Below are 13,441 nucleotides of genomic sequence, written 5' to 3'. Positions count from 1 at the left end.
AGAAGAGACCACGCTAGTGTGGTCTCTTCTTCCCGCGCAGGCACCCGATGCTCTCCACTTCCTCTTCCGGGCCGCGGGGGGGGGGGGGGGAGGAGGAGAAGAGAGCACGCCGGTGCCGCTGACTCCAGCTGTCCTGCCGCGTTCCGCCCGGGCTGACAGCATTTTAAGCCCGGGCGGCGGAGGACCGGGGAGCAGCTGGGTCAGCGGGGAACCGCGAAGTATGGCGACACGTGTCTGCGAGCCAGATGCAGCCCTCAAAAGAGCCATATCTGGCTCGCGAGCCATGGGTTCCCGACCCCTGGTCTAGGGTATGCAGGGTCTGCTCTCCAGAGTTGGAGTGGGGTCTGGGAAAAAAGATAGGTAGTATGATGGATTGATTGATATGAAACTCAGAAACTACCTTAGGTAAAAATTTAGGGTGAGTGCGGAGTACCGCGCGGTCCTGCAGGAGCTTAGTGTAAGGCGGATAGGTAACTAGGGCCTGTAATTCACTAACCCTGCGAGCTGAAGTAATAGCCAAAAGGAATAACACTTTCCAAGTGAGATATTTAAAGTCACAGGAGTGCAGAGGTTCGAAAGGAGGTTTCATAAGACGACCAAGAACCAGGTTAAGGTCCCAGGATGGGGCCGGAGGACGCAAGGGCGGCTTTAGATGGAGCAAGCCCTTAAGAAAGCGTGTTACTAGGGGTTGTACTGAAATAGGATTACCCCCAATACCCTTATGGAAGGCGGCTACCGCACTGACATGCATTCTGATAGAAGAGGTTTTAAGACCTGATTCAGAGAGATGCCATAAATAGTCCAAGAATTTGGAGATTGGACAGGAAAGGGGATCAAGGGACTGAGAAGTGCACCATGATGTGTACCTTTTCCATTTGTATGAGTAAGACTTTCTTGTGGAAGGCTTTCTTGAAGCTATCAGGACCCGAGAAACGGAATCTGAAAGGTTGAAAGGCTGAAGGACTAACCTTTCAACATCCATGCCGTCAGGGACAAGACTTGGAGGTTGGGATGGAGGAGGCATCCGTCGTTTTGAGTGAGCAGATGCGGGTCCTTTCCCAGAGGAATGTGCCTGCGGATGGAGAGATCCTGGAGAATTGGAAACCATACTTGGCGTGGCCAGTAAGGTGCTATCAGGATCATGGTTCCTCCGTCCTGGCGTAGCTTCACGAGAGTCTTTGACACAAGAGGGAGTGGAGGGAATGCATAGAGCAGACCGGTTGTCCACTTGAGGGAGAATGCATCCCTCAGCCGAGAGTGCTGGCTCCGAATGAGAGAGCAGTAATCGTCCACTTTGTGGTTCTGAGGGGACGCAAAGAGGTCTATGCGGGGAGAACCCCACTTGTGAAACAGAGAGGTCGCTACCAGAGGATCGAGTGACCACTCGTGTGGTTGGAAGACAAAGCTCAGCTCGTCTGCCAATACATTGTCTACTCCCGGCAGGTAAGTGGCCCTGAGGTACATGGAGTGGGAGAGGGCTTCCGCCCAGATCTGCGCAGCTTCCTGACACAGAAGGAAGGAGCCTGTGCCTCCCTGCTTGTTTATGTACCACATGGCCACTTGGTTGTCCGTCTGGATTAAGATTATCTGATGAAAGAGATGATCTTTGAAAGTGCGGAGTGCATAGCGGATTGCTCGAAGTTCCAGGAAATTTATCTGGTGTTCGGCTTCCTCTTTGGACCATAACCCTTGGGTTTGAAAGTCGTCCACATGGGCTCCCCAACCGATGTGAGAAGCGTCGGTGGTTAGGATTACTTGCGGATCCGGTGGAAGAAAGGGTAAGCCCTGAAGGAGGTTGACCTGAGTCGTCCACCAGGTTAAGGATAGGCGCAGCGCTTGTGTGACTGTGACTATGGAGGACAGAGGCTGAAAAGCTTGAATCCATTGGTGTCGTAGAGTCCATTGTGTTACTCTCATGGCTAGTCGGGTCATGGGAGTGACTTGAACCGAGGATGCCATGTGCCCTAGGAGAATGAGGAACTGGCGAGCCGTGGCAGTGTTCTGAGACTGGAGCTGGCGAGCCAGGGACATTAGGGTGTGGACCCTCTGAAGAGGAAGGTAAGCCTTTGCCTGTAAGGTGTCCAAGTCTGCCCCAATGAAGGATAAGGTTTGAGACGGGACTAAGCAAGATTTCTCGTAATTGACGAGAAACCCTAAGGAAAGGAGTGTTTGAATTGTCAATTTTAGGGAGGGTTGAGCTATCTGTTGGGTGGAGGCCCTGATTAGCCAATCGTCCAGGTATGGGTAGACGTGGACACCTTCCTTCCTTAGGAATGCTGCTACCACTACGAGACATTTGGTAAAGACTCGTGGGGCAGAAGCTAGACCGAAAGGGAGGACACGGTATTGATAATGGTCGTGGCCTACTAGAAACCGCAGATATTTGCGATGGGATTGTGTGATCGCAATGTGGGTATAAGCGTCCTTGAGGTCGAGAGAGCACAGCCAATCCCCTCTTTGTAGCAGAGGGAGCAGCGCGCCTAGGGTTACCATTTTGAACTTCTCTTTTTGAAGGTATTTGTTGAGGGCTCGAAGGTCCAAAATGGGACGTAGTCCCCCTGATTTCTTTGGTATTAGGAAGTATCTGGAATAGAATCCCTTGCCTCGTTGAGAGGGAGGAACTGGTTCTATAGCATTTGATTGTAGAAGAAGGGATACTTCCTGTTGTAATTGAGCCAAATGGGTGGATAGACTCCACGCTTGAAGAGGCGGGGAGTCTGCCGGAAGAGTTATGAAGTTGAGGTGGTAACCCTGTGCGATAATTGTTAGCACCCACTGATCTGAGGTGATCTGCAACCAAGGTTGTAGAAAATGGTACAGTCGACCTCCTACAGGGATGTCCGGAAGAGGGGTTTGGCATGTGTTCCCTACAGGGGAGTCAAAGGCCAGCCGCAGGCCCAGGAGGAGGGGCTACAGTAGGCCTTTGTTTCCTAGGCTGATGCGGCTGAGGCCTAGTAGAGGATCGAGCTGGACGAGGCCTGGCCGATGGAGGGTAATAACGGCGTGGTCGAAAGAATGACTTCTTAGAGTCTTTCTTTTGCGGTTGCTTGGAGGTCAGCTCAGGTGGGACAGATGAGAGTTGTTTCAACGTCTCATGGTGGTCTTTTAACTCCGCCACAATCTGCTGAATTTGCTCTCCAAACAAATTATCGCCTAAGCAGGGTAAATCAGCAAGACGATCCTGAACCTCTGGGCGAAGGTTGGATGATTTTAACCAAGCCCAACGTCTGGCTGAGATGGCTGTGGCTGAAACTTTTGTGGAAGCATCGAATATGTCGTAGGCAGTCCTAATCTCGTGCTTCCCTGCCTCAAATCCCTTGTGAAGAAGGGCTTGAAGCTGCGGTTGGTATTGGTCTGGCAACGTGTCAAGAACACAACGAAAGAATGCTATTATAAACTACATATTCTGAAAAAGCTGAAACCTCTCCTGCATTTTCAGAACTTCAGAACAGTCCTCCAAACAATACTATTTTCCAAAATCGATTACTGCAACTCTCTGCTTATAGACCTTCCAACCATAACCACAAAACCTCTACAAATGTTGCAGAACTCCGCCGCAAGGATTCTTACTAACACCAGCAGAAGTGAACACATAACACCCATACTAAAACACTTACACTGGCTCCCCATCAGATCCAGAATCATTTTCAAGTGCTAACTATAACACACAAGAACATCCATTCACAAACGTCGCTAGATCTAAGCCTTCCACTTCGCCTACACGAGTCTTCACGACCAATCAGAAACAGATACTTAGGCACCTTACACGTACCTTCAGCCAAGTCCTCACTCAAGAAACGTGCATTCTCGACTGCCAGCCCCCTTCATTGGAATGCCCTCCCCACTGACATTCGCCTCGAAACGTGTACTCGAACATTCAAAAAGAAACTCAAGACCTGGCTCTTTACAAAAGCCTACACTTAAAGGTCTAGCTCAGAACCACATCCCAGAACTTGAATCATTCTCGCTTTTATAATCATATCAAACAACTCCTAATTTTATCCTTGGTCTCACAATTCCAAATCATTAAATATTTGAACATGCTACACCAATACCTCTTAATCCAGATGTAACCTTAGTTTTTGAAGTCTTCACTCCTATAGAAATAACCGCCAGTTCTTATTTACTTAACCCTATTCTGTAGACGTAAACTTTTCTTGAAGACTGTAATCTGTAAACACCTGTATTTATTATAAGAACTTGTATTTACTATTTATATTATTATTTAGCTATTAACATTGTTCTATTACCACTTGGTACTATTTCTCTCCTTCACCTCTAACTCTAAGTTCCTACTAAGTTAGCCATGTTATTTATACCCAATTGTTGGATGTAATTGTATATTTGTTTAATTGTTCAATCTGTTTGATGTAATTTTCTGTTCCTTGTTCCGTGTAAACCAAAGTGGTATGCACTAGTGCATGAACTCCGGTATATAAAAGCCTTTAAATAAAATAAATAAATAGTCTTGCATCTGCTTAAGGATGGCTCTGTTGTACTGAGTCATGTAAAGTTGATATGAAGCTATGCGTGAAATCAACATAGCTCCATGATAGACTTTCCGTCCAACACTATCTAGGAACTTGTTGTCCCTGGTAGGGGGGGTAGAAGAGTGTGGCTTAAGACGCTTGGCCTTCTTCTGCGCGGACGCAACCACAACAGAGCGATGATCCAGTTGAGGTTTTTGGAAACCTGGTGCTGACTGGACAAGGTAGGTGGAGTCAGCTTTTTGTTAACTGGGGACACTGATGAAGGAGATTCCCAGTTTTTCTTGAGCAGATCCAAAAACACCTGGTGTATAGGGATGGAAGCGATGATTTTTGGAGCATCCAGAAATTGAAGGAGTTTCCATCATCTGGTGTCTGTCATCAGCTTCAGATTGTAGTTGAAAAGGTACAACTTCTGACATCTCTTTCACAAAATTAATGAAAGATAGATCCTCAGGAGGAGATCTTTTTCTACTCTCTGTAGGAGATGGTGGCGAAGGCAAATCTGTGTCAGAAGAAGTATCATCATCACCCCAGGTATCGTAGGGATCAAGTGGGGCTTGTAGCCCTGATGGACCTGGCTGAGGCTCTGAAGGCATCGATGGAAACCGAGGTGGAATCGGTGCCGTAGGTGGAACCAGAAATGGCATCGATGGCTTCGGTGCTGCCGATGGAATCGGTGCCTGGCGTGGAATGGATGGAACCGAAGGATATATCGGTGGAGATATACCAGAAAGGCAACCGATGGAACCACCCCGGAAGGGGGAATCCGGAACGGTGTTTCTCCTGCCGATGAAAATCCAGTCGGAGACGGTGGTGTTGTTGATGGTACTGGAATCACCGATGGAAGGGCCGTCATGAGCGCCTCCATGCGGCTCAGTAGCGGTGCTAGCGCTTGTATCAACGGCTCGGTGGTCGGTTCCCTCCTCGGTGGCGAAGCCGGTGCCGGTGTCGGTGGCGGCACTGGAACCGGTGCCAGAGACGGTGCCGATGGAGGTTGCAATTTCTTCATCGCTTTCTCGATGGCCTCCTGGACCAGCCGGTCCAGTTCCGCCCGGAGACCAGGGGTAACCATACCCGGCTCGACGGGGGAGGGAGGCTGAGGCAGGGCCGGAGGGACCACCGTAACCGGTGGGATCACGGCCCCCGCACCCCGGGAGGGTGAGGGTTTCCTCGATGCCGGCGAACGAGACGTAGACGGTGTCCGGTCTGTTCGCGGCTTCTTTGTCGGTGGCTCGGCTTGAGCAGAGGTCGATGGCTGTGGATCCTCGACAGGCCGAGACTTGTGCCGTCAATGGCGGTGCTTTTCCTTCCGATCCCCTCGCCCATCCGGGGAAGGGACGGGAGTCCGGACGGCCGAGAAGCGATCGATGGCGGACGGTCACCGGAGGGTTGACGATGATGGTACAACTTCGACGGTGCCGGTTCCGATGACGTCGATGCTATCGATGGCGTTGGGGTGGGTGCATGGAAGAGGAGCCCCCATCTTCTCCCATCCTGGCTTTGCGACCCTTGGGTGTCATTAAGGCACATTTGGTGCAAGTCAGGACATCATGCTCACTACCCAAACACATTACACAAACCCTGTGGGGGTCTGTGATGGACATAGTCCGGGTACAATCCGGACAACGGCGGAACCCCATTGCCATGGCCTGAAGCCAAAATTTAGGCTGGGATCGGTAAGTGCCAACAGGCCTCAAGGGCCAAAATCGACGGTAGTCGATGGAAAAGGCAAAAAACTTACCGGGTTCCGTAAGATGACTAAAAATTTGTCGAAGGGAGACCCCTGAGGGGCAAATTTTCTTAGGAAATTAACTTCCAAATTCCTGTCAGGAACGTGGTTAGAGAGCTCCTTTCACCGCGTGGCAACTGCTGCGCGGAAAAAAGAAGACTGAAGGGAGACCCCTGCTAGCTGCAGGGTCAGTGCCTTGCTGGGCATGCCCAGTAGGGGCCAGTCAAAGTTCTGTTTAAACTTTGACAGAAGTTTTCCGTGGTGGGCTCCATCCTCGATGTCACCCATTTGTGAGGACAACCATCCTGCTTGTCCTGTGAGAAAGGAGATTATCAGGTAAGTAATCTCAACATTTCCTGGCGTGTAGCCAGATGGACTCAGAACGAATGGGATGTACAAAAGCTTTACTCCCAGCCTGGGCGGGAGGCTGCCTGAGGACCATGTAGGACTGCCCTCGCAAATGCTGAGTCCTCCCTGGTCTGGACATCCAGACGGTAGAACCTGGAGAAGGTATGGAGGGAGGACCACGTCGCCGCTTTACAGATTTCTGCAGGCGACAGCATCCTGGATTCTGCCCAAGATGCCGCTTGTGCTCTGGTAGAATGAGCCTTGACTTGTAGAGGCGGAGACTTCCCAGCCTCCACGTAAGCTGCTCTGATAACTTCTTTAATCCAGCGGGTGGTGGGCCGCGAGGCCGCTTCACCTTGCTTCTCCCTCTGTGCAGGACGAACAGATGGTCCGTCTTTCGTAGTTCTTGTGTCACTTCCAGATATCTGGGCAGCAATCTGCCAATGTCGAGATGGCGTAATAAATGCCCTTCTTCAGATTTCTTCAAACCGCCGTGGTAGGCAAGGATAGTGGTTTGGTTAAGATGAAACTGTGAAACCACTTAGGTAGAAAGGAGGGAACCGAACGAAGATGGATAGCCTCAGGAGTGATTCTGAGAAAGGGATCACGGCAGGACAGTGCTTGTAGCTCTGAGATGCGGCATGCCGAACAGACCAATAGGAAGCACCATCTTCAAGGTTAGAGAAACGGAGAGACAGTCCCCGAAGGGGTCTGAAGGTGGATCCCGCGAGGAAATCCAAAACAAGATTGTGGTTCCATAAGGGCACAGGCCACTTTAGTGGCGGACGAATATGCTTGACTCCTTGCAGGAAGCGAGAAACATCTGGGTGCTTGGCGATGGTCTTGCCATCCCTCCTGGGACCATAGCAAAGACAGCGCAGCCACCTGAACTTTGATGGAGCTGAGGGAGAGACCCTTCTGAAGTCCATCCTGCAGGAAATCCAACACAATAGGGATTGTGGTCGCATGTGGATTGGTGCCGTGAGTGTCGCACCATGCTTCAAATACTCTCCAGATCCTTACGTAGGTGAGGGACGTGGAAAACTTCCGAGCTCGGAGGAGTGTATCTATCACGGGCTCCGAGTAACCTCTTTTCTTCAGTCTAGCCCTCTCAATGGCCAGACAGTAAGAGAGAATTGAGCTGGATCCTCGTGGAGGATGGGACCTTGACGTAGGTGGTCCCGGAGAGGCGGCAGGGGAAGAGGCTCCCCTGCCAGTAGTCTTCTCATGTCTGCGTACCAGGGTCTTCTTGGCCAGTCTGGTGCCACTAGAAGAACTAGGCCCCGGTGGTTTCTGAATCTTGTGGATGATGGCGCCCAGCAGAGGCCACGGAGGAAAGGCGTATAGCAGAGTCTCTGGAGGCCATGGCTGGACCAGGGCATCGATTCCGTGTGAGAACGGGTCGCGCTTGCGGCTGAAGTATCTGGGTACTTGAGCATTGGACTTGTCCGCCAGTAAATCCATGTCCGGAATCCCCCAGTGATCCACAATCATCTGGAAGGCTGTGGGTGACAGCTGCCACTCTCCCTGATTTAGGCTTTCTCTGCTGAGGAAGTCTGCTGTGGTATTGTCCTTCCTGGCAATGTGGACGGTGGAGATGTCCTGCAGATTCGCCTCTGCCCAAGCCATCAGTGGGGCGATCTCCAGAGATACTTGTCGGCTTCTGGTTCCGCCCTGACGGTTGATGTATGCCACCGTGGTGGCGTTGTCTGACATCACTCTGACTGCTCTGTTCTTCAGTCTGTGAGCAAACCGAAGGCATGCCAATTGGACTGCCCGGGCCTCTAGACGGTTGATGTTCCACGCTGACTCTTCTCTGTTCCACCGCCCTTGCGCGGTGAGTTCTTCGCAGTGACTCCCCAGCCGCTCAGGCTGGCATCTGTGGTGAGCAAGGTCCACGTGGGTAAGGACATCTTCGACCCCCTGCTCATGTGGTTGGACTGCAACCACCACCGCAACTGGGTCCACACTCTGGTTGGCAGATGAAGGCGGCGTGGAATAGTTCCATAGACGGGGGGCTCCAGCGAGAGAGCAGGGAGTGTTGTAGAGGTCTCATATGGGCCCTCGCCCAAGGTACCCACTTCTAGGGCGGATGCCATGAGACCAAGAACCTGCAGATAATCACAGGCTATGGGCCGACTGGCTCCCATCAAATACTGGATACGCTGCTGAAGTTTCAACTTTCTCTTGGTAGTGAGACTGACTGTGTCTGCCCGGGTGTCGAACTGTACTCCCAGGTATTCCAGTGATTGGGAAGGCTGTAGGCAGCTCTTGCTGAGGTTGATACCCAGCCCAAGCTTTCCAGAAGGGCGATTACTCTGTCGGTTGTCCGAAGGCTCTCCTCTCGAGATTTCGCCCTGATCAGCCAGTCGTCTAGGTAGGGATGGACCAGAATTCCTTCCCGCCTGAGTGCCGCTGCTACCACTACTACCACCTTGGTGAATGTCCGTGGTGACGTGGCCAACCCGAAGGGCAGAGCCCGAAACTGGAAGTGGCGTCCTAGAACCTTGAAGTGTAGGTAGCGCTGATGATCTGGATGGATCGGGATATGCAGGTATGCCTCTGACAGGTCTAATGTCGTGAGGAATTCTCCTGGCTGTACTGCGGCCTTGACGGAGCGCAGAGTCTCCATGCGAAACCTCGGTACCCGTAAGTATCGATTGACTGACTTGAGGTCCAGCACAGGCCGAAAGGTACCCCCCTTTCTTGGGTACCATGAAATAAATGGAATAGTGTCCAGAATTCACTTCCCAGGCAGGTACTGGGATGATGGCTTTCAAGGACAGGAGCCTCGCCAGGGTAGCTTCCAATGCTGCCTTCTTGTGGCATGGGACATGAAGATTCCACAAACTTGCCGGAGGGAGATGATGAAAGTCCAGATAAGATCCCTCCCGGATAATGGCGAGGACCCACTGGTCCGATGTGATCTCGACCCATCTGGGGTAGAAGAGGGTTAACCTGCCCCCTATGGATCCGTTCCCCAGATGAATCGGCGGATTCTCTTGGAGAGGCGCGGCCGGGACCCGAGCCCTGGCCTGCTCCCCTCTTGCGCTGCTTGGTCCAAAAGGACTGATTCCTGGCCTGAGGACGTGGTGCCTGGTAGCGACCCCTGTAAGGAAGAAAGCGCTGTGAACTCCTGCCCCTGGAGGGCCTTGGAAAGGCGCGCTGGCCCCTTCTGAACCGATCTTCTGGCAGTCTAGGCACTGGAGAGGCACTCCATGTCTTTGGAGACGGAAATTACTAAGTTGCTACGCTTCCTGTGGGGATATATTATACCCCGTGCTGACATCAGATCCGTCTCCAACTGCTAGCACGCGGATACTATCCCATTCGTTCTGAGTCCATCTGGCTACACGCCAGGAAAAACTGGTTCACCTTATTCAAATGTTGTTTAAAACTTTGAAAAAATCCTGTAGATTGGTAAAGAAAGACTTCCCTTTTCTAAATCCATGTTGGCTCTTCCCTATTAGGCCATGTCTATGTACATGAATGTAATTCTGTTTTTAAGAATAGCTTCTACCATTTGGCTAGCACCAATGTGGGCAAAAGGAACACAAGGCTCATCTGCACACTTCTCCCAGCAGCCCCAGCAGAGGACTAGAGGATAGCGCTTCAACCCTCACATCCCCAGTTTCCTAGCAGAAGGGGATCAGCAGGCTCATCTGCATACTTCTCCCAGCAGAATACAGATATATTTGGTATATTTCCTAACTTTTATTTTTAGAAAAACAAATACAAATTTTAGCTAATATAATGAATATATCTACTGATCTTGAACTCATATTCAAAACACAACTCACCTCTAGCTCTTTAATCTTCTCCTCAGCTACTTTCTGCTTTTCTAAAAGCTGTGAATGAATTCCTGACTTAGACTGAAGAATAAACCTGCAGGAAAGGTAAAAAGAAGGAATTATTTAGCACAACTGCATTAAAAATATATTATAGGGAAGATTTTTTGCAGTAGCTTGAAGGGTAGATTCTACAGCAAAGTGTATAGAATTCTGCAACAATTATATGACATTTGAGGTATAAATGCACTCACAATTGGGGGGGGGGGGGGGTTGGGGAGTTTAAGCACATTTTCAGAGGCCAAGATAAAAATATTTGTAGAGCTTTATAGCATGCTTTAATTAAAATTTGTCTGTCTGTTGGGTTTTTCTGTCCATCATTTTGTGACACTGCCACAAGCAGGAACTAGTGGCAGGCAGGCTCACAAATCCACAACACAAATTCTAGTGGAGTAGCTGCTGGGTGAACAGAGGACTGGGGTTGGCGTGGTTTCCAGATCATGCCAGTCAAAAAAAGTAGAGCCACTAGTGGAGGAGGTAGTAGAGTTACTGGGATTCCCAGGCCTCGGCAGACAATGGAGGCAGAGAGAGGTAGAAGGACGGGGGGAGAGGGAGGTAAGCAAAATTGCTTACCTTGTAATAGGTGTTATCCCAGGACAGCAGGATGTAGTCCTCACATATGGGTGACATCGATAATGGAGCCCTATATGGAAAAACTTCTATCAAAGTTTCTAAACTTTTGACTGGCACAGTGTGCCCACTGAGCATGCCCAGCATGCTATGATATTCTCTGCCACAGGGTCTCCCTTCAGTCGCTTTTGTAGCAGTGTTAGCCAAAAATAAAATAAGAAAACGTAACGGACTCAACTCCGGGGGTGGCGGGTGGGTTTCGTGAGGACTACATCCTGCTGTCCTGGGATAACACTTATTACAAGGTAAGCAATTTTGCTTTATCCCAGGACAAGCAGGATGCTAGTCCTCACATATGGGTGATTAGCAAGCTAGAGGCCAAGTCATTTTGTAGCGAAGCAACACCGAAGTATTGTGGTGAAAATGAGGCAGCCGAAAATCACAGCAGGTTGGATGTAGAAGGAGTTGGGATTAAACTGAAAACAAGTTCTTTAAGACAGATTGTCCATAGGCTGAATCTTGTCGTCCTTCTTTATCCAGACAGTAATGAGCTGCAAAGATGTGAATAGAACTCCATGTTGCTGCTTTTCATATGTCAAGAATTGGCACTGAACGATAGTGCACTATTGAGGTTGACATTGCTCTTACTGAGTGTGCCTTTACTCGCCCTTAGAGAAGAAGGCCTGCTTTTTCATAGCAAAACTGTATGCAATCTGCTAGCCAATTGGATAGAGTATGTTTACCCACTGCTTTACCCGGTTTATTCGGGTCATAAGAAACAAAAAGTTGGTTGGATTTCCTGTGGACTGCAGTGCGGTTTAAGTAAAAAGATAACGCACGTTTACAGTCCAAGGTATGTAAGGCCCATTCTCCTTGGTGAGAATGAGGCCTTGGAAAGAATGTGGGCAAAACTATTTATTTATTTAGCATTTTTATATACCGACTTTCCAATAACAGAATTACTGATCAATTCGGTTTACATTCTAAACAGTAACATTGACAGGTAAATGTCTTACAATGAACAGGTCGATATAACTTGGATTAGTATATATGGGGTTAATAACATAAGTAAAACTATGGATTGGTTCAAGTGGAATTCCGTAACTACTTTAGGAAGGAATTTTGGATGTGTATGGAGAACCACTCTGTCATGTAGGAACTTCGTATAAGGTGCGTACGTGACAAGTGCTTGTAATTCACTAACTCTCCTAGCCGAGGTAATGGCTATGAGGAAGATAGTCTTCCATGTGAGAAATTTAAGATCACAGGAATCTATGGGTTCGAAAGGAGAGCACATAAGCCTTGTTAGGACCAGATTCAGGTCCCATTCTGTGACTGGAGGCCGAATTGGTGGCTTAAGTTGAATTAAACCTCTCATAAACCTACTGACGAGAGGTTGTGTTGAGATTGGTGCATCTCCCATCTTGTTATGGTAAGCAGAGATTGCACTTAAGTGTACCGTACAGATGAAGTCTGGAGACCAGATTCTGAAAGATGGTATAAATAGTTTAGAAGAGAAGATGTGGAGCAAGTGAAAGGATCAGTATTGTTTTGTTTGCACCACAAGGTGAATCGTTTCCATTTGGAAGAATAATTCTTCCGGGTGGAGGGTTTACGTGAAGCTACAAGCACTTGGGATACATCAGCTGAAAGATTGAAGGGTTGCAGGATCAAGCTTTCAACATCCATGCTGTCAGGGATAGGGATTGGAGGTTGGGATGGCGCAACCGACCCTGATCTGAGTTATGAGAGTGGGAGCTATTCCCAGACGAATTGGATCCCTGACAGAGGTCTAGAAGTGTGGGAAACCATACTTGTCGAGGCCAATATGGGGCTATGAGTATCATGGACCCCTTGTCCTGTTGTAGCTTCACTAGAGTTTTGGTTATGAGCGGTATCAGAGGATACACGTATAGAAGGCATCCCTGGGTAAGTGGTTTGACTGCTTGGACAGGGAACAGTAAGTGCTCACTTTGTAATTCAGTTGTGATGCAAAGAGGTCTATTGTTGGTTGGCCCCAACGTTGAAATATTTTGGTCGCCACTTCTGGATCCAGAGACCATTCGTGAGGCTGGAAATGACGGCTGAGGCGATCGGCCACTACATTGTGAATGCCTGCCAGATAAGTGGCCCGTAGATTGAGTGTGCTAGGGCCCAGTCCCAAATCTGTGCAGCTCTTGACAAAGGAGATACGAGCCCGTACCTCCCTGTTTGTTGATGTACCACATGGCTACTGTGTTGTCCGTTTGGATTAAAACAGTCTTGTGTGACAGGCAGTCCTTGAACGCATGCAGCGCATAACGTATAGCTCGAAGCTCTAGGAAGTTTATCTGAAATGTAGCTTCGAGGTGTGTCCAAGTACCTTGAGTTTGCAGATGACCAATGTGTGCTCCCCAGCCCAAGGTGGATGCATCTGTAGTTAATGTCATTTGCACAACCGGTTGCTGGAAAGGCAG

The 13,441-nt window shown here is 49.4% G+C and overlaps 1 protein-coding gene across 3 annotated transcripts in view; it reads right to left on the bottom strand.

Annotated features, from left to right (window-relative positions):
- The window catches only part of PFDN1 (prefoldin subunit 1), a 315,909-nt gene that overhangs the window by 85,624 nt on the left and 216,844 nt on the right, over window positions 1-13,441 (bottom strand). For all 3 annotated transcript variants that reach the window (XR_003853383.1, XM_029583638.1, XM_029583639.1), the window contains exon 3: window positions 10,368-10,452. Coding sequence is in view for 2 of the 3 variants with exons in the window: in XM_029583638.1 (XP_029439498.1) it covers window positions 10,368-10,452 (85 nt within the window). In the remaining variant the exon portion in view is untranslated. The remainder of the gene's footprint in view (window positions 1-10,367; window positions 10,453-13,441) is intronic.

This window comes from Rhinatrema bivittatum, chromosome 18, assembly GCF_901001135.1.
Source record: "Rhinatrema bivittatum chromosome 18, aRhiBiv1.1, whole genome shotgun sequence".
NCBI classification, from domain to species: domain Eukaryota; kingdom Metazoa; phylum Chordata; class Amphibia; order Gymnophiona; family Rhinatrematidae; genus Rhinatrema; species Rhinatrema bivittatum.
This window is presented reverse-complemented; position numbering and strand designations above follow the sequence as displayed.